At 45.9% G+C, this 20,670-nt stretch overlaps 1 protein-coding gene across 4 annotated transcripts in view; it reads right to left on the reverse strand.

The window, feature by feature from the left end:
• smurf1 (SMAD specific E3 ubiquitin protein ligase 1) overlaps positions 1-20,670 on the reverse strand; it is a 57,876-nt gene that overhangs the window by 3,043 nt on the left and 34,163 nt on the right. For 2 of the 4 annotated variants that reach the window (XM_063186610.1, XM_063186595.1), the window contains exons 4-17: positions 20,358-20,491; positions 18,554-18,619; positions 17,804-17,879; positions 16,251-16,489; positions 14,526-14,610; positions 12,103-12,249; positions 11,455-11,662; positions 8,233-8,336; positions 7,236-7,350; positions 5,183-5,361; positions 4,745-4,882; positions 3,172-3,292; positions 1,917-2,118; positions 259-334 (exon numbers count right to left, since the gene is read on the reverse strand). In XM_063186610.1, the coding sequence (XP_063042680.1) occupies positions 259-334; positions 1,917-2,118; positions 3,172-3,292; positions 4,745-4,882; positions 5,183-5,361; positions 7,236-7,350; positions 8,233-8,336; positions 11,455-11,662; positions 12,103-12,249; positions 14,526-14,610; positions 16,251-16,489; positions 17,804-17,879; positions 18,554-18,619; positions 20,358-20,491 (1,890 nt within the window). Of the gene's footprint in view, positions 1-258; positions 344-1,916; positions 2,119-3,171; positions 3,293-4,744; positions 4,883-5,182; positions 5,362-7,235; positions 7,351-8,232; positions 8,337-11,454; positions 11,663-12,102; positions 12,250-14,525; positions 14,611-16,250; positions 16,490-17,803; positions 17,880-18,553; positions 18,620-20,357; positions 20,492-20,670 lie in introns of all 4 variants that reach the window. The other 2 variants (XM_063186602.1, XM_063186587.1) reach the window with 1 other exon arrangement.

The following is a 20,670-nucleotide window of genomic DNA, read 5'->3' on the forward strand; positions in this document are numbered from 1 at the left end:
ATTTCACAAGTCAATTCAAATCACAGTCTCTAAATCATACAGCACATGCATACTTTACTCTTCAAGCAGAAAAAACACCACGACGGCACCATGCACTACCACGCTGTATCCCTAATCTGATTGCGCAAAAAGCACAAAGCCCTAAATCACGATTTAAAAGTGACAGCTACGAGGGTACATATGGTGGAGGGGAAGACAGGCCAGCCAAGTGCTGGAGGGGAGTGAGTGGAGGATCATGCAGCAGTCATGTTCTCTTACCATGTATGGGCTTTAGGCAGGTTGTCCGTGTTGGCATCGATCAGGTGGATAGTGAAAAGTCTTGGTCCTGCAGAACCTGTAGAGCCTTACCAGAATACATTCTAGTCATCACTGTTCATCTCTCCGCACTTCACCAGGCATGCAAACACACAGGGGAGCAATCGCACCCCACAGGCAGACTAGAAAACTCATTAACGGCTAATGACTGGCAGAATATGCAAAAAGCTGCATTTAAAATGAAGATATGAAAGCATAATTGTCATATGGCTCCCAATAGTACAAGTACAATAAGTGGGATCACCGTAACCGTTTCAGCATAGAAAATGGGTTCTGACAGACAGTCCAAATTATATGCAATCAGGTTTTATAAACACATGTGTCTGTGGGGTGCTTTGCTCAAATGACATTTCCCTAACATTTTATTATGTCATGTCCCCGACTCATCACCCTTTTTTACAGGGACACCACATTCATAGCAGGGTAGACAAGGTTGAAAAGAAAAGAGAGAGAGAGAGAAGTGTGTGGGGGTGTATGCTTTCTGGATAAAAGCAGAAAATCCTCTTCAAGGATGAAGAGGACACTAAAAGCTCATTGTCCCAGGAGAGAGCCGAGCTGGAGTTCACTTTAATTTAATTCTCTGTGATCTTTTCTATGGGTTATAAATAAATTGCCTGTGTATCCCTAAAAAACAAGTTGGAAAAAATACATACACACAAGATTTAAAAAAAACTGCAGCTGTCAGAGTTGTCTATGTGTGAGCTAGTAACAGAATGTTTTTGAAGATGGTACACCATACCCCTCAATGTCATATGTCTTGTACTTGGAAAAATCAATTACAGTACATGCAGCCCTAGGTGCATATCAGAAGGAAATGAACGACCAGGGCTGTTTGTTTGTGTCCTAGCCAAACAAATGTGTGTGTGTTCAGGGTGGGTGTCTGCTGTGTAATTGGCCTCGGCCCTGGGAACAAGAGCAGCATGCAAGGGCAAATGGGGATCTGTGTGTGTGTGTGTGTGTGTGTGTGTGTGTGTGTGTGTGTGTGTGTGTGTGTGTGTGTGTGTGTGTGTGTGTGTGTGTGTGTGTGTGTGTGTGTGTGAGCGACTGTGTGTGCGTGCGCGAGCGACTGTGTGTGCGTGCGCGAGCGACTGTGTGCGCGCGCGAGCGACTGTGTCTGGGCGCGTGCCCTTTACATGTGCACATGCTCTGCACTGCCATCTTTTGGGCCTAAACACATGCCTATACGTGTACGTGTGTGTCCTTTACATGTTCTATGCACTGCACTCTGCACATGTCTGATGAAGGGCATGCTGCCTGAAAAGTAACATTAAAATAAGAGAAACGGGAGCTTGGTGTCGCGGACTTTACTTTCAGTTTTCATATGCTCTGCACTGCGATCTTTTGGACCTCTACATATGCCTGCATGTATACAGCAGGTTCCTCACCCTAACATATAGTTGTTTACATATGAAAGAGGATGCATGTGTGTTTCTAGTTCTAGCTTTAGCTGGGCTGGTGTGTGTGTGTGTGTGTGTGTGTGTGTGTGTGTGTGTGTGTGTGTGTGTGTGTGTGTGTGTGTGTGTGTGTGTGTGTGTGTGTGTGTGTGTGTGTGTGTGTGTGTGTGTGTGTGTGTGGCGCCTGTTGGCCCATGCATTAGCCACCTTGCAGTGCTTTGAAGCCCTGTAGTGGCACGCGCGTGGAGCCGGTGACGAACTGGAGCAGCCTCCCCCTGCGCTCCTCGTCAAAGGACTCCACGGCCTGCCAGAACCACTTGACTATGTTGCTGTCCGCCACGCAGTGCTTCAGCCGCGTGTTGGCCTTCCAGTCGCTCAGGTCGATCTTGCCCAGCCCGCCAATGATCAGCTGCAGGGGAACACACACACACACACACACACACACACACACACACACACACACACACACACACACACACACACACACACACACACACACACACACACACACACACACACACACACCAAGACAGTCAGACACGAATACAAACTGGTCAACCAACCAATACAAAGACTGAACGAATGGACCAACAAAAATAGCAACCGGCCAACAATAGACAAACAGACACACACAGGCAGACAGACAGACAGACACACACAGGCAGACAGACAAACAGATACACACAGGCAGACAGACAGACAGACACACACAGGCACACAGACAGACACACAGACAAAACACAGATAGACAAGCACATTCACTAAGCCTCCAAAGAGAGAATAAAGATTTCATCCAGCATAAAGCTTCAGATTTCAGGTTGATTGAATTTTTACAACCCCTATGGGATAAAACTGCTAGCTACCAGACATAACATCTTAGTAGCCATAGAAACCATAAAATAAAATGAAGGGGCATAAAAGGGGCTTGAAAAACCAGCGTGAGATTTTAGAGCACTGGCACAAAAAAAAAGACTTAAGCCAAGATCATCAACGCAGGCAGAGGTGTGATAATGGGATAAAAAATATTTTGTGTGAAAGAGTTACACCTCAGGACATCCTCGTGTTGAGTTTCCATTCCGGTCGCTGACAAATGCATCTGACAGTCCGCTAAGTTGGAAATGGCCGTTGCGTTTCAGCACCTGCGTCGAAACGCTAAATTAAGTCATAGCAAAGCAGTATGGAGCCGCACTTCGACCCCTCGAATTACGGGGAGGGAGAAACGCAACCACACATCCTCGTCTTGGTCGTCTTTCCATCGACCACTTAAGGGGATTTACGAGTGGGCTCTCTTAACATATTTCGATGTCAGTATAGAAGCCATTCGTCATCAGGCTAAAGAGGCCAAGCTCTCTAGCAGATGGAGCGGATGCAGAGTGTTTGGTTTGTGCTCTCTCTGTCTCTCTCTCTCTCTCTCTCTCTCTGGGCCTGGGCATGATGGCCTTATCCGCCTGTGTTTACTCACCTCCAGCTCCTTGTGGTCGAAGGGCTTGAGGAGATGCTGAAGGATGAGCTCGTTGAAGCCCTTCTGCAGCGCCAGGAACTGGGCCTCGATACCCCTCATGAACCGCCAGTTTACATAGAGCCTGGAGGAGGGAGGGAGGGAGAGAGGATCGCAATGCAAGGACCACCGTTAGTCGACCACCCACGGACAAGTGCACACACAAAAGGCAAAACACACAACACACACACAGCTAGCAGCAGATAAGATGCCTTGCAGCCCCGATGATAAATGAACCTCCCGCTCAGTTCTGGGTGAGGAGTCAGCCAGCCCCCCCAAACACACATGCACACGCACACGAACACACACACCTTCCCCCGTCCCCACTTTGTGTAAATCTACACCTGTGCGGCTGTCTGCAGCACCGTGACCCCTGTCTACCCTCTCTGCTACAGGGCCCCCTCCCCCCCATCTCTCTCTGACGCAGGCAGTCTGGGCCTGCTGCGCTGATATGACGGAGGTGGGAGAGACCGAGAGAGAGAGAGAGACAGAGAGAGAGAGAGAGAGAGAGAGAGAGAGAGAGATGAAGGAGTAAGAGAGAGGGAGAAATCGAGAAGGAGTGAGACAGAGAGAGATAGAGAAAGAGAGAGAGAGAGAGAGAGGGAGAGAGGTCTTTTTCACATCAGTTCTCCATAAAAGTAAAGCACCCCATAAGTAAGGACCTCTCTGGATCACAGGCAGGGCCAGAAGAGAGGAACAGGCGGAGAATACGGGTGGCAGAGAGCGACGTCCAGCCCTGCGATAAAGAGGACTGGTGTCTCACAGTACAACATCCTCACTCAACCCTTACTGTGTGTGTGTGTGTGTGTGTGTGTGTGTGTGTGTGTGTGTGTGTGTGTGTGTGTGTGTGTGTGTGTGTGTGTGTGTGTGTGTGTGTGTGTGTGTGTGTGTGTGTGTGTGTGTGTGTGTGTGTGTGTTATGTATGGCTCTTGCGTGGCTGTGGGGCCTTGCTGTTTTAACCATTATGTTTATGTCTGGGCAGTGTTTTTGCGTCTCGGGGTGACATATCTCGTGTCAGGGGCACTGACCCCCGGCAGGCAGACGCAGCAGGCAAACAGAGCCATTTAACAAATCAGACATAGGATTTCCGCTGGCGGCTCAGGACAGCACAAACAGACATAATTTCATGGCCAGTCAGGCCCTCTCTTCCTTTCACTGGTGTGGAAGCCATAGATCTGATTATTATCTTGAAGCAGAAATACCCAGCAATGCTGAGTTGCATCTCCAGGGCATAAGCCTGGTTGAGTTTTGCTTCTGGGGCGGAAAACATGTGACTGACTTTGCCGTTTTTCCGAGATTAAACGACTGGATAGACAGTCACATGCACTCAGATCATTTTGCGATGAGCAATGCATACTGGACGAGGACAGCATAAAAGTCTGTGATCAAAATAACAGCGAATAGACATACCCAATTGGAACACAAAATTCAAAACAGACTTCAACGGAGCATTACAGTCGGTGTGCGCAAGGCCAGGCCTACATCTTTCCCCACACCTCAAATCTCATGGCCTTACATGGTAAGGTGCCGTACGTACCTGACGTATTCTTTCTTGTTCTCCTCAGTCACAGGGATGTTCCTGCCATTGGGCTTGAGTTCGTGCTGGAGGAACTTGCCAAAGGCGTTGTGCTCTACACAGAATGTGTGGTCCAGCACAGAGGTGATGTCATTCTCCCTGTGGATCAGGAGGAGAACACAACAACCACCATGAGTGATGGGCATGCAAAAATGTCAAATCAATTCCTAGCTATGGGGGAGGCTACATAAGTAGGCCAGAGAGGGGAAAAAGGGCAGAAAGTGGGTGAAAGGAACAACGTGATAACCTGAACTAAACAAGAAATGATGGCTCCTGCGTTTATTTGACAGTAACGTACAGCTACGAAGTGAGAATGAATAACATAACCTTTTGGCAGTGATGTGTTAAGTGCATGAGGGGGTGTTAATGTGTTGTCAAGTTGGTGTGTCAGTCACTCACAGGATCCAGACGAGGCTTTTGTGCAGCTCGGGGTCCACGGTCTCCAGATCGCTCAGCGTGATGGGCTTCCCCAGCAGCTGCTTGTAGAAGGGCAGCGTGAAGCCGCCGTTGATGTAGTGGCCGTGGAACACCGCCAGGCCCATGATCCGCCCCACGAAATGGAAGTACGACAAGTGGTCCTGGGGACAGGAAGAGAGCGATAAGGAGAGGGACATGTAAGAGGACATGAAAGAGATGGGGGGGATAGATGAGAGAGAGAGAGAGAGAGAGAGAGAGAGAGAGAGAGAGAGAGAGAGAGAGAGAGAGAGAGAGAGAGAGAGAGAGAGAGAGAGAGAGAGAGAGAGAGAGAGAGAGGGGCATCAAAAGAGTGAATGTGTGTGAAAGGAGCAGAGAGATAGAGAGGAAAAGTAATAGACTGAGGCAGAATGCTCACAACAACACTGGGGAGTACGACAGGGGACTATTAAACCTACAGTAAGTGCCAAAATGTGCTATCGCGTGACAATAGAGTCGGGCTGAGTGAATGTAGGGACGCTTTAAGCCAAGCCAACAAGTGCTGGCGCTGCACAATTGAGAGCTCCCTCTCATCTGGATTTCATCACCAGATGGTGTGGGGCAGAAAGAAAAACAAAAAATGAAAATCGCAAACAAACACACTGGAGAGACCACAAGCGGCAACTAGTGCCTATAGCCTGCCCATGCCCCAGCTCTCCATACATGCTTGAGGACATCCATCGTAAACAAAGTTTGCATTTGCCAGAATGTTCTACCATATTCTCTTGGGTTATAAATTCCATTGCGTCTCCATATAGGCCTAGCTAGTGGCTTGTCGACATAATCGACATTGGCTGCTTATTCTCTGGGCTTTATTCTACACATACTTGTTATGGCTGGTGGCTACAATACAGTGCCAATAAAAGAGACACAGAATACAATTCTATGCTTCAGATGAACGCCCGGGTTGTTCTCGGTGGATGAGATTACACTATGGTGAGCTAGCTAACACTTTTCTGACCTTCGTGTAAACAGCTCTTTGATTTTTGCTTTCTTTCATAACTTTATCATCTTCCTTCAGGTACAACTTGACCTGATAAAAAGACGTGTGAAACCATATCTTCAAAAGCGCTGCAAAGTTGATTTTGTTTATCCTCCAACTTGGCGCCTCACAGGCTTTCGAAAACACGTAGGGCAGCCGTTTCATCTATACTACCTTGAGACTGAGCCGTCCTGACGTTGTCTTCTGTTTGGTTTCCAGAGGTTTTTGTTTTTTATAGACACACACTATTTTTCTCCCCAACTTCCTGAAAGTGAGAAGACCAATTAGAGAGCACTCTCTCACTCATGGTCCGTTCAGTGTCCACAAGGCGGATTGGCCAACCAGTATTTTTCTGTGGGTCCAATGTGGGAGCCGAGTGTGTATGAAAACAGTGGGGCTAACGGGAGCAGGACCCAGTAGAATAAGCAGTGGTCAAGCATGGGTCAGACTGACAAAACATTGACTCGGCTTGGCTTGGTCAGTCGCTACCTTCACTTGCGGCAAGACTATACAGCTGGGAGAAAGAGATAGAAACAAGAGAGATATCGAGAGACATGGACAGACAGAGAGAGAGAGAGAGACAGACAGAGAAAGGCAGAGAGACAGAGGGAGAAAACACGATAGAGCGAGCACGAGAGAACCTCGCGAGAGTATTAACCTCTGAGGGGAAAAAGATCTGAACACGAAAAGTGAAATAGAGCAGGAATGAAACAGTGTCAAAGTGAAATACAGGAGGAGGAGAGAGAGAGAGAGAGAGAGAGAGAGAGAGAGAGAGAGAGAGAGAGAGAGAGAGAAACAGAAAGATAACACAGGGGGCTACGTGTGGGAAAGGTCTCAGACTAGCGCTTCTTAGAAGGGGCTCCAAAGAATCAGACAGATAGAGAGACAGCCTGCTTTGCACAGACCGCCTGCTCGACTCATCTCTAGAGCTCTGCCGGCCTTCTTGGAGGCGCTAAAGCCAGATGGGGTGATCGGCCAAGCCCCAATAATTTACATGCAGACTGGAGCCGCACTCACAGGGTTGATGGAGGAGTCTGGATTGATCTGCAGGGTGTAGATGTTGTCTGAGGAGTACTGGAAGAGCCCGTAGTATGGATTTAGCATCTCATGGCAGAGCAGATACAGCCATTCCCTAAGAGAAAAAACAGATAAGAGAGATATGGCGGCGGAGTGAGGGATGATGGATGGGGTGAAGAGGGAAATGAAAAGGGGAAGAGGGGGAGAGAAGAGGGGTGGGGGGAAGGGGCAGGGAGAGAGTGATGTGGAAAGTAGAAGAGAGGCGGAGAGAAAAGATGGACATGAGAGGAATTTTCATATTTACGAATAGTTTACACACACACACACACAGACTGTGGGGTGGAGAAAGCAGGCAAGACCTTGTGTTATGACATATTGCTTAACACTGGAGGCCAGAGTTGAATGAACAAAAACAATGCTCTGCTTGGCACTGCTGGTTTCATCTGATAAACCACTCTTGGCCTGCTCTCCAGCGGAATCACAAACAGTCCTTTCACCCTCTAATTCACATTCAGAGTGGTGCACAGAAAATGCTATCCAATCATTACTTAAAGTAAACAATTATTAAGTAAAACAAATGACTAAGTAGCTCTTTAGTGCGTAATGTGAGAGCGGAACACTGCACACCCTGTGAGAAATAGACGGTAGAAAAGTTCCCCATGTAAATTTAGACATATACGCACACACCCCTTCCCATGTCTGTCTGTGTGTGTGTGTGTGTGTGTGCGGGCGTGCGGGTGTGCGTGTGTGTTCTGTCTATGGCTAAATGTATTAGTGTGTGCTATATAGGCAGAGCACACTAATTAATTACTTAAAACACATTAATATGTCTAATATATGCGCACCAATGCTTGTAATGTCTTGTGTATTCTATACATGAATGCTACAAGAGGCCTTCGTTTTCTTCGGGATTAATACTTGCTATTCTTCTTTAGCCTACTCATGATCTCTATGCGCTTGTTTAGAGTGTAGGCCTACAGTAGGAACGTGTGGTTACCTGGCCACCCCTCCGTAGTCGAGGCCCTCCTCTCCACGAAACTTCACCATCAGCCGCTTCTTCAGGTCCTTAGGTCGCATCTTCATGATCTGCCGGTACGACTCCTGAGGAAAGACAGACACACAGACACAGACACAGACACAGACACACAGACACACAGAGAGACACACAGACACACAGACACACACACACACACACACACACACACACACACACACCAGTGTCAGTGGGAGTCAGTGTCACTGTTCAATGCACATACACCAACCAGTACAGCTGTAGAAGACCCCAATCTATTTCCCGCCCCATAATCACCAAGGGCATGTCCATACATATGCAGATGTGTGTTAATGGATGTGTCATAAGCCGAATTTGTGTTATATGAATTATGCGCATGAATGTTGATGGTTCCCACTGTTATTGTTCAATACACCTAAGGCCACACATCTTAACTGAAACTGTATCTGACTGCATTAGTCGGTAGCAAAAGGATATTTTTGTTTGCCGGATAGAAACGGCCACATTGAGAAGCGGTCCTTGTGCTTAATGACCGTTACCATTCCAAAATCAAGCACCATTCAAAAATGAATGCATCTGTTGTAAAAGCATGTGTTGTAACTGCTGAACTAAAAAAATGTTCTAATCAGAATTTTATCTATGCGTGTATTACAATCGTCTAGAATTGCAATTTAACCTGTCAACTGTCAGAATAAACCCACCAAAACGGCTGGATGACTGGTATGAACCAGGTAAGTAAAATTCAACTCAACTAACAGTATTTACCGGTAAGCAGGGCTCTAAATTAACTTTTTCCACCACCAGCCAATTTGGCTAGTGGACATTTTTTCTTACCAGCCAAACAGAAGTTCAACTAGCCATTTTTTTTCAATCTCGCCAAAATAAACTGTGTTAGGCTAGTTATTTTTTTTTTAATTATGGTAATTTTGTTCAACAATTACACTATATACACTATATATAGGCCTGCATACTATAGGCCTATTATAGGGTGTATATTTTTTCATTGTTTTTTTATTTCTGCTTTATTTTTAACTTTCATTACTTAGGCCTAATCAATTTGATTAGTTTTTGTTCAATTCCTCTGAAAACAGCTGAATCACATCACACAAGCCACTCACATAACAGACCTTTAACATACAGTAACCAAGCACACAGCCAAACTCTCCAAAACCTCACATACGCACACCCCAAGGAAGGAGAAGTGATGAGAGGAAAAGGAGAGGAGAGAGGAGGAGCTCTTCTCTTATCTACCATGCGCAACAAAATGACAAGAAGCCTATAGTTTAACTAAAAGTAAATAGTATCACGGGAATCTTCGATTCCTTTGTTACTTCCACAGGTTCGTCGTTGGTTGCTTTTTTGTTATTTGTTTTCTTTCCGATGGCGTGGGCTTTCCAACTTAGTTGCGCCAGGACTCGGAACATTTCAGAAGACAACTGAACTGACAGCTACGCTCACACTACTCTGACAGTCAGCTCTCCTCCTCTGCCCTTGTCGCTATTTCGTTCCACAACCACTCCTTTTTTAACGTCACTATTATTACGGTTACAATTACTACTAGCATTCACCAACACACAGAACTTTGCTCTAACCCCCGCCACATTCTCATCACTCGCACAAAACATAGGCATAATCTGCGTTAGTCATGTTATTGAAACGGTCAGGGCCTCGCTGCTTCTAAAAGGCAGCCTGTTACAGCAAGGTTCAGCCTAGTAATAATAGCAGTAGTGACGTTAAAAAAGGTTGTAGCGACATCGACGAGAGCATAGGAGGAGAGCTGCCTGTCAGAATAGTGTGAGAGTAGCTGACAGAAGGCTGGTCGTCTGAAATGTTTTCAATGCTGGCGCGCGCAACAGCATGGAGTTGCCGCTTGCTGCACTGGAAAGCGCACGGTGGGAGGCTACGTCGTGACGCTAGTGTCCATGGGTAATGTAGGAAATCTCGCCTTAAGGGCTCTGCATAGTTAACGTGCGCACGTTCGTCATAGCAGCGGTTTACCGTTCATAATTTACTGTACTCGGGCGCTACTGGCCAAATTGGCGGGTAGGTATTTTTTTCTACTAGCCAAAATTAATTTTCACCCGTGTTTGGCGGGTTGGCGTGTGTTAATTTAGAGCCCTGCCGGTAAGTACAAATACCTGTGGTAGAGCTCAGCTATAGACCCGTTCTGCGTCATTGGTTCACTGCGTTTGTGCCCTAAGCTGCTTAGAAATGATCAGCATCAAGTGTTTCCACCAAATGCAACTCCAGCAGCCAGATTTGTTGAACATGGATTTTGTTTTCGTCTTAAGTTAATCATTATACACTGCCATGCATGTGTGGCCAGCAGATACTCCACTAAGGAGGTTATAATTTGACCCGCGCATTAGTCAAGTCATGGATAGACTAAATTTAATTAAACAAATAATAAATTGCCAGAATGGGTTACATTAGGTTAATTTAAAATTGAGTTTTGGAAGCGATATGTGGGAGGACACAGATATGAAAGACAAATGATTCCGTTATAGATACAGTAATTGAGCCAAATCTGCAAACATGCCCCATCACACATTCTCAATACATTGTGAGTCTTTTAGCTAACTGAAGATTCAAACTGAAGATTCATTGCAATACTTTGTGGGCTCTTTCTATCCCATCACAGATCTGCATGGCACCACATCAGTAGTGACAAAAAGGGCATTATCAACCCAAGAGTCTAGGAACTCATAGAGGGGGGGACTAAAAAGTAAAAAAAACCTTTGAATGCAACAGGATAGTGCCACAACCAATCAATAGAATAGAACCACAATGAATAGAATGATGCATAGGCTGCACTTCACAGCGATTCATCTTCAGAAGCATCAATTCAGAAATCGCTGGTTACGTATGTAACCGTGGTTCTACGACTGGTGGAAGACCGCCAGACGGCGTTTCTTACTGTGTGAATATCCTTGCGCTAGCCGCATAGTGCGGCTGCCAGGAGTGTTTCGTTCCAAAATGACGTAAGCATCATGTTTGACGTTTGCATTTTAGTGTTGGAAATGACTGCTCACGACATATCATCTATGTGTGAATTCTTGCCATTCAAATACTTGGAGAACATACTTTTGGCCAAATGACCAAAACAAAAATGGCAATTTCGCAAAATGGATATAGGTCACTTTGCAACGAAGCACTTTATGTCTTGATGAAAGGTGTGCACGAATCGCAGGTCAACTGATGGTTTACCTCGAAGATCTCCTCCCGGGACACCTCGATGCGGCAGTGTCCGGCCTGCGGCTGCTGCAGGCTGAGCTCGTGGCGTAGCAGCTTGAGCTTCTGTACCAGGTCTCTCTCGTAGCGCATGGGCACCTCGCCGCCCTCTCCCCCCTCCTCCACCGGGACCTCCATCTGCACCGGGAGAGCCTGTGTCGACTCCTTCACCTGAGACTGTTGACTGCCATGGCCGCAAGAGATGAGGTGTAAACATGGGCAGTACACAGATGCGCCCAACAGGCAAGATATCCATACTTATACACATACAGCGCTACACACACAGCCAGTACACTCTGTTTTAGTTAAACAAGCTCAAGGTTACATTCACTCTACATTCTACTGATTATGTATCAATTGTGCGGCAAGTATGATTTATCATTTGTTTTCAGTTATTAAACCAGCCTAGACCATTAATTGAAAAATCAATCACAATACAGAGTGCATTTGATTACATTGGGAGTGATTAGGTAAGATTAGGTAATCAAGGAGTTGAGGGGAGGGGGTTTAAGGTTTTAGGTTTTAAAAGGTTGTAACATCAGTAAGTGGCATCACTCATCTCCTCTGTATTGCGTTGCATCCAGTTCAGGAAAAGTTCTTGTGTGACAGTGTTGTGATTTTTACCTCATGATGTGGTGTAACCTGGGGTCGGTGAACTGTGTTGTTCGGTTATTGTGGTCCACAAAATAAATCCTTCCTGACACCGTGCTCCTGACCTCCCATCCTGGGGGCAGGGGCCCCAGGTCCTCACAACTCACACTGTTCAGGTCCCTAAGGGGAGGGGGGACACCAGAGCAGCACTTGCTCACTACACGCAACTTTCTCTAGTTCTCATTCTCACACACCTACCACACATACACACACATGTAGGCTCTCAAGCACGCACAGGATCTGACCTGACAAAATCTTGGCTTAAAAAAAGAAAGCATTTCAAAAGAAAAAGAGAAAAAAAACTTATTTGTCAGAAAACAGCCTTATTTGTCTGTGTTGCCATAGTGATTACATTGCTGTGTTTTCTTCCATTTGGCAATGAGATGCCATGTGGGAAAACATAAAGAGACACTAGCTAAATCATGCAAAGTGCAGATAATGACGTATTTGAAATTGTGTTTAGTGGGGAGGACTACGGTGGCCTTTTGCCTCCTAACCTTCCAGCTGTTTTTCTCTAATTTCATCATCATGTTCTTTATACTCTTGAGTCAGAATTCGGGTTTCCACTGAGGTTATTCATAATATTTGGGCTTCTTGAAGTTTGCAAGACCATCCTTTTTCCTTCAACTGTTGATTTATCATACGGTACTCTATTGAAAAACATTTACATCTACAGAGGAAAACAATTCTGTAGGAAATAGGCGTCGTCCTCTCTGTAGTTACAGCCTGATCTCCAAAAATTCCGTGCTCCTGGACAGGGATGTTAGGGACACGAAATCCGTGTCCAGGAGCACGTATTTTGCCAAAATTCAGTGCTCCTGGACACGGAATTGTTTTCCGTGCTCCTGGACACTGAATTGTTTTCCGTGATGGGCACACGGAAGTGCTTTCTATAGGCTATTACCACAGCACTGTGTTAACTGTGTTAATTAGAAAATACATACCAAATGCTAATCCTAAACAAAATAATGCTATAGCAAATTAAGTTGTGCCCTGACCAAAACATTCCCTAACCTTAACCTGTCATTAAAGACATATTTTTGAGAAATACCTTTTCCAGTTGGTTGCTAGGCTATCAAACTCATATAATGAATGAAAGTAGACTAGCTGTGCCAAACCAACACAATCCCTAACCCTAACCTGTCAATAAGAAATGTTTTTTTTGAGACAAAATATTTTGAAATTAGAAAAATCCTGAGAAAACACAAGACTGTGGAAATAGCCTATAGAAAGCACTTCAAACAATTCCGTGTCCAGGAGCACGGAAAACAATTCCGTGTCCAGGAGCACGGAATTTTGGCAAAATCCGTGCTCCTGGACACGGATTTTGTGTCCTTAACATCCGTGTCCAGGAGCACGGAATTTTTGGAGATCATGTTGCAGCTGGTAGTTACAACTGTTCAAGCGACAGCTTTTGAAACATTTTCAATAGCGGCTTAATGATGCCCTCATCTTTTAATTGTTTTCTCAGACTCTTCAAAATACAATTGCCTTTTGAGTGTACTTCCTACCAATAATGCCCCATCTATTTTTAATTTTGTTTACTCTTCACTCTCATTTCCATCCTGTGCTTCCGCTGCTTTGGAAGTCCGCACACTCCCTTCCTTCAAGGACCATGATTTGCCACAGTTGTCAAGGAAACTGCAATCACTTTCTGTCCACAATCTTGAATGTCCAAAAGCATTCTGCAACTGACACAGCTAGACCGCGGTGTACAGTACAGAATGGATATCTGAAATTAATTTATGCTAATAGACTGCTTCCATTTGTTGCCCTATAAACTTCAATAGCTAATCCGGCCCCTTCAAGCTAATCGAATCGTGAATTAGAATATTAATACGCATTTTTCAAAGTGTTCCAGCTATTCGAATAGCAATAGGCATTAACATGTTGCATGGAAACTCTGCTAGTAAAAAAGTTTACAGTAATTGCTGATAGCAATGCTTCTGCTGCTGTCCCTCTGCGAGAAATAATGTGATGAGGTGCACAGCTTTTGAATAGCTCCGTCGGACGCACAAATTCACACCCTGCTCCTGATGATTCAGAGGAGAAAAACAGAAGTGAGCGACTGAAGACATGACTTGTAGCCAATGTGCCGTTTAAAGTTTGCTCTAGTCTCGACTCTAAGCAACTTTCCACAAACTGAACACAACTGTGAAGATAAGTGTTAGCAGGTGGAGGTTGATTACGACATGATAAGTTAGTGTGTCATAGGCCTTGTTTGGCCTGTTACAGCAACACAATCTGGAGTCAGGGGGAGGGCGGCTCACTCAAAAATCGCAAGAAACACACACACAAACACCAAAAAATGTCAAACAACAAAATCATCCAAGGGGGGTGTGTTTGGTTAATTTGCTTTGGTGCCAGGTGTGAAGAGGAGATGAGAGTGCGCCTACCGTGGTATCCTGGGGTCGTGCCACGTGCTGACGCCGGTCTGTGTGTGCAGGAAGTAGACCTGGCCCTGCACCGTGGTACGCTGTTCTGTACGCACAAGAAACAGGAGACAGCAGAGAGAGAGAGAGAGAGAGAGAGAGAGAGAGAGAGAGAGAGAGAGAGAGAGAGAGAGAGAGAGAGAGAGAGAGAGAGCAAGAGAGAGAGAGAACAACAACATCAGCATTCAGATGGGACCTCCACTAGACCCAAAGGAGCGCTGGAGTTAAAGCTATCGAAAGGCCGGTCTAAAGGGCCAATCTCAAGCCGTTCCCCCTAACAACCCCACAAGCTCAACCATTATCTGTAGTGTGGTCGAGTGTCATGATTCACTGATTTGTGCCAAGTGCCAGCTTTCTATGAGGTGCTGTGCAATATTGTCGGACCTGTGAGGGGAGCCATTGAGGGAGTGAAGTGAAGCTTGCCTGCAGCCTCGCATGAGCAGCCATGGTCATGCTAACTCAAATAAAGACAGCAAGGGGGCACTAGGGAGGGTCCCCGTCATTCCTTTCTCACTTCAGTTAGTCTTTAAAAAGAACCCAGACTGCCAGTTAGTGTATTTAGTTTTAGACGAGATGAGCGAGTGTGTGTGTGTCTGTGTGTGTGTACGTGTGTGTACGCATGCTAAAGGACTCAATTGACATTTTTGAAGATTAAGAGTTGAGTAATATGATGACACTCTCTGCATCAAATATAATGATACATGCATGCATCTGTAAAATAAATAATCAGATGGGCAAAGTGGACATGACATATATACTCGGCAAAATACCTGAAGCGCTTTATATCGAATGCCTCACATTCACCCATTCAGAAATGCCTTCACAAAGTGCGAAGGACGCCATGCAAGGCATCCATTCGAAATTCTGGAAGCAATATGGGTGTTTAGTGTCTTTTTCAAGGATACTTGCTCTAGGAGGGTAGTATCAAACGAGCAAGCCTTTTTAACTTTGGTTGCTCTGCGACTACTGCGACACTAATGGAACGGAATTCAGCAATAAGAATTGCAAGAACTTTCAGGCAAAAAAGCTTTCAGGCCTTGGTAGCTATGCTCATGCAAGGCAAATGAGTGAGATTCAAGACAAATTTTAGGTCTTGCAAAAAAAAAAAAGTGTAGCTCGTTGGCCCTGCCGTGGCCCTAACTGATGTCTGGGCTTTTATCAAAAGCACTTTGATATAAAGCAGCTGATGTTTTCTTTCAAGTTTCTAGTTCTTTCACACTCATTTTCTTGCCTGTCAGTTTTCATCGGGACTATAGTATTGCTTGTCTTTAGTATTGCAAGGAGGAGAGCAAACCCAGGATCAGTCGTGGCTCAAACAGTAGGGCACTGCACATTCATAAAGGGGACCCGGGTTCGATTCCAGCCCGAGGTCATTTCACGACCCTCCCCCATCTCTCTCTCCCATTCACTTCCTGTCATCTCTCAAACTGTCCTATCAAAAATAAAGGTATTAACTCCCCGGAAAATATGTTTTAAAAAAAGGAGGAAAGCAAACCCAAACTATCAAATTGGACCATTTTAAAAATTAAAAAAATAAATATCTGAATGTCCGTGGCATAAATCCAGCTTTTTGCACATTTGTTCGTCATGAGACATTTTTCACTTAATGATTTCTGAAAGGGCACTGTCCCCTTTGACTATAAACCAGTCCTCAGTGTCTGCTGCTGTAAGAGGGGAAGGCTAACCCACCATAGCCCTCGGGCAGTTCAGGCGTCTGGTGTCCGTGTGGCCGGTTCTGGGGCGTGTGTGCGTGGCCCCGGGAGTCCTGGTTACGAACGCGTTGTGCTTGGAGCCTCTGCTCCTGATTGGGCGACTCGAGAGCGCGGCAGTTGCCCCCGCCGGCAGCTCCGGTGGGGTCCGTGTAGGGCAGCGGCTCCTCCATGAAGCAGCTGAGGGGCCGCCCGGGGCCTGAGTCCTCAAACACCGGCCTGAGGGGCCACACACACACACACACACACACACACATACACACACACACACACACACACACACACACACACACACACACACACACACACACACACACACACACACACACACACACACACACACACACACACACACACACACACACACACACACACACACACACACACACACACACACAAAAACACACAGTTAACACACCAGGCTGCAAAAGTGCACACACACACACAATCACAACTACACTTAGTCATGTCATTAAGTGTCTGTCAGTCTAAAGCACTATGACTACATGACATGATACATGTAATAAACGCATTATGACGGCCATATCGATGTTGCCCATTCACAGACAGTTCCTTCTGTTCTGTTCTGTACTGTACTGTACTGGAGTAGCTCCCATTTACATCAAATAAAGTGGTCAATGACTTGTTTTACATTACATTACCAGTGGTCAATAGCCGCCCGCACATCATGGGGCTCTTTCGCACCATGCCGTGGCTCAGGCTGCTTTGGTGTTCTCTTGCTATGACCTCAGCCCCAAAGTGGGGCAGCCATCTCTGCTCTACTGCAAACACGGGTTATACTAGAATGGTTTGGACACTCATTTATCGAACCCTTTGCATCTGTAATGTGTTACAGCATAGCAGTCGATGCATGACTCAGCTCCTTCGGGCAGTTAAAGTAGAAATCCATTTATTTAGCGATTTCTTAAAAAAAAAAAAAAACTGATTGGCTCTGCCGTCCTCGTTTTCTTAACTTTGAAATTGGCCCCTTCTTGACCCCTACCTGGTTTGGCCCCATCATCTGCACCAATTTCGAAAGCCCCAACCACTCAGCCATTCAACCCCCTATCTGGCCCTGACTATCTGAATGGATTTTCTCTCAGGCTGCAGCGGTGCGGCCTGAAAGAGTCTGCTAATGTGCAGGTGGCTAGTGATTTTTTTCAATGTTTTTTTGTGAACTTGAAAAGAATGGTCGTCGCACACTCGCACACTTCTTTTCAAGTTGAGTCTAATTGTGCGCCGTACGCACCTCACACGGTGTGCATTTACTGAAACCCGAAGAAATGTTTTTTTGTCATACATGGCATCTGTTGCTTTTCAATTCGATTTGCAAAAGCCGTCAAGATACAGGCTAGTCAATGCATTAACAACGTGACATCTGAACAAACAGTAGTAAGCTGCACAACACTAGTTGCATGCAGCCTTCCCAGGCAGCGTCTGCCATTAGGTGGCAGCACAGGACACTGAGGAGCTGAAGAGGGAGGGCGTGTGGGAGTGAAAGAGGGCAGCGTTAACTGGAGAGAAAAGACTCACCCTTCATTTTCTAACAGCCCCCTGCAGTCCACCACGGGTCCCCCGCTGCCAATACGGTCGCGGGTCTGCAAGCTCACTGTAATGCAACAGACAGAGGCAGCATGTTGAGTGGAGTCGAGTCGAGTAGAGCAGAGTGCAGAGTGCAGTGCTGCAGGCAAAGCTGCTGGCTCAGCAGCACCAGTGCAACAAAACAAGGTGAGGGAGAAGAGGAGATGAAGAGAGAGAAAGAGGGAGAGGAGGAGAGAGAAAGGGGGAAGAGAGAAAGGGGCAAGAGAGAGGGGAGGGAGAGGAGGAGAGAGAAAGAGGGAGGCGAGAGATAGAGGAAGGCGAAAGGGAGATGAGAGGAGGAGAGGAAGAGGGAGAAGAGAAAGGGAGAAAAGGAGAGGAGAGGGAGAAGGGGAGATGAAGAGAGAGGAGAGGGAGATGAACGAGGAGAGGAGGAGAGGAAGAGAGAGAAAGAGGAGAGGAAAGAGAGGAAGAGAGGGGAGAGAGAGGAGGAATAGGAGGAGAGAGAAAGAGGGAGGAGAAAGGGAGAGGAGAGGAAGAGAGGAAGAGGGAGAGGAGAAGGGGAGAATAGGATAGGAGAGGGAGAAGAGGAGAGGAGGAGAGGAAGAGAGAGGAGAGGAACGAGGAGAGGAGGAGAGGAAGAGAGACAAAGAGGAGAGGAGAGAAAGGGAGAGGAGAGGAGAGAAAGGGAGAGGAGAGGAGGAGAGGAAGGTCTCCTGCGGCAGGCAGCACTCAAACACTTACCAACAATTTGGCCGCGGACTGCATCACTGTCTGAGGGGTTGAGCTTGCACAGGTCCAGCCGCTGGTCTGTGGAGGGAGGGAGGGTAATGAAGAGAAGAGAGGAGAGGAGGTGAATGGAGAGAAGAGAGGAGAGGAGAGGAGGGAAATGGAGAGAAGAGAAGAGAGGAGAGGAGGGAAATGAAGAGAAGAGAGGAGAGAAGGTGAATGGGGAAGAGGAGGAGATGTGTTGTTAGTCCAGAGAAAAATGACCGCAGTCCTGGGGTCAGAAGTCTCAGACAGATGACTGTGGTTTGTGCTTGTGGGAGGTCGATCAATAATACGCAATAGGCACAAGGGCACTGGGCGCATTGCACAAACAAAAACAAATCCGCTGGGTGAACCGTCTCCGGCGGGGCAAATCAGACTCGGTCATGCTTGGGGTGTTTAATAGGTACAGCGTGTTATGGTTCCGGCTCTCGTCTTCCAGAGCATACACTCAAAATTGAGCATGCTCACAAACTATTCAGTGTCCTGTGTTTGACTGGGAGATTTAATACACTGGCTGTTGTGCTTACACATAAACGCATTACTTTAAACGTGACACTTTAATTAAGCCCTTATCCTGCTTTCCTGAGAAATTGGGATTTACTGAAAACACTACTATGGAAGAACACTGTTGAGTGTGTATACACTTTGCACATTACCCTTTCCCGAATTTACATCAAAGTACTCTGGGTTTTCAAATGCCCACATTTAGAAAAAACACAGACGAAAGACTGTAACAGGATACAGTAAACAGCAATTTTTTGAAATTCTTAGCGTGATTAAAAACTAGAGGGCAGTGGTTGCATTTACATACAACGTGAGCACCGGGAATGTAAGGCATTTGTGGTGTTCAAGTAGAAGTAAATGCAACCACTGTCTGTTTACATTGTTTTAGTACACCAACTTGGTATGGCTTAAATGACTAAAGGTGGGTCTGGTGGATGTGAATAACTAAAGACGAGGTCTAGCTGTGCAATTTAAAATCAGTAGTCAAAGAACACCTGGTTTGTGGTGCTATACATGACATGTGACAAGGGGGAGATAAAATCCTGACTAGAAAGATCCCAAGCCTGGAGCCATACTGCGGTGCACAACTCATGCCTTTCGTAGCCCCTTATTTTTAGTTCTCCCACTTGCCATTCAAATAGTTGAATTTAAAAGAGCTTTTGAAATATGAATGATAATGTGATATCAATGCCTTCCACATGATGCAATTACAGCATCCACAGACTATAGTGCTGTTCTGTATGGGTATAATAAGGATTCCAAACCCATAACTTGGAGAGACATTACAATTATAGTTCATATGGGTATCACAGAGACTCCCAGCCTGTGCTTTGTACAGCTACAACAAAAGCTGTTAACCATTTTACCCATTTAACCTTAAGGCACCTGCAAAAAAAAACGCCTGAATGCCAAAGCCCTTTTTGGGAAAAGGTGCCCTCAGCCTTTAAAAGCCTAAATATCTCAGCCTCCGAAGAACGTAATACATTAAATAAGTTGTTATTTTTAAAAGCTAGCCCTCCTCTTACATTAGAACGTGTTTCATTCAGCTCTAACATGCCCGCATTTTTAATAAAAACACAAATCTCAAGAGCCTCAATGCAGCGTCTATGTTGCTCCAGGCGTCTAGGTCAATGAAGTGTATGCGCATCATCAGGCATCAAGTATAACTCAATAGTTCTGTAAGGAAAGGCAAGTGTATGTGTACAGCCTGTTTCATACATAAAGGCTGTTCAGCGTGCAAAAATGAAACCAATGGGTGTATATGGCCACTCACAGCCAGTGTCCTTGAGGCGGCTGATGGCGTTGGAGAGCAGGCGTACGCAGCCCAGGAAGCCGGCGCCCTGCTTCTTGTGGATCTTTTTGTGGTTCCACACGCTGATGGTGATGGAGTCCGTCTTACCGATGTACCTGACAACGGCCAAACACAACCCAAGCATTTGTTAGCATGTGGTAGGGGTCACATTTTAGTAATGCAGAGAATGTGCACACATCACAGTGGCACAGTTGCTAGACAAAACAAAATAACTGAAAAAATAACTGTGCCATTAAAGAACTGGGATCATTAACAGTGTTGTGGACATTTATCA

Source organism: Engraulis encrasicolus, chromosome 2 (genome assembly GCF_034702125.1).
Source record: "Engraulis encrasicolus isolate BLACKSEA-1 chromosome 2, IST_EnEncr_1.0, whole genome shotgun sequence".
NCBI classification, from domain to species: Eukaryota; Metazoa; Chordata; class Actinopteri; order Clupeiformes; family Engraulidae; genus Engraulis; species Engraulis encrasicolus.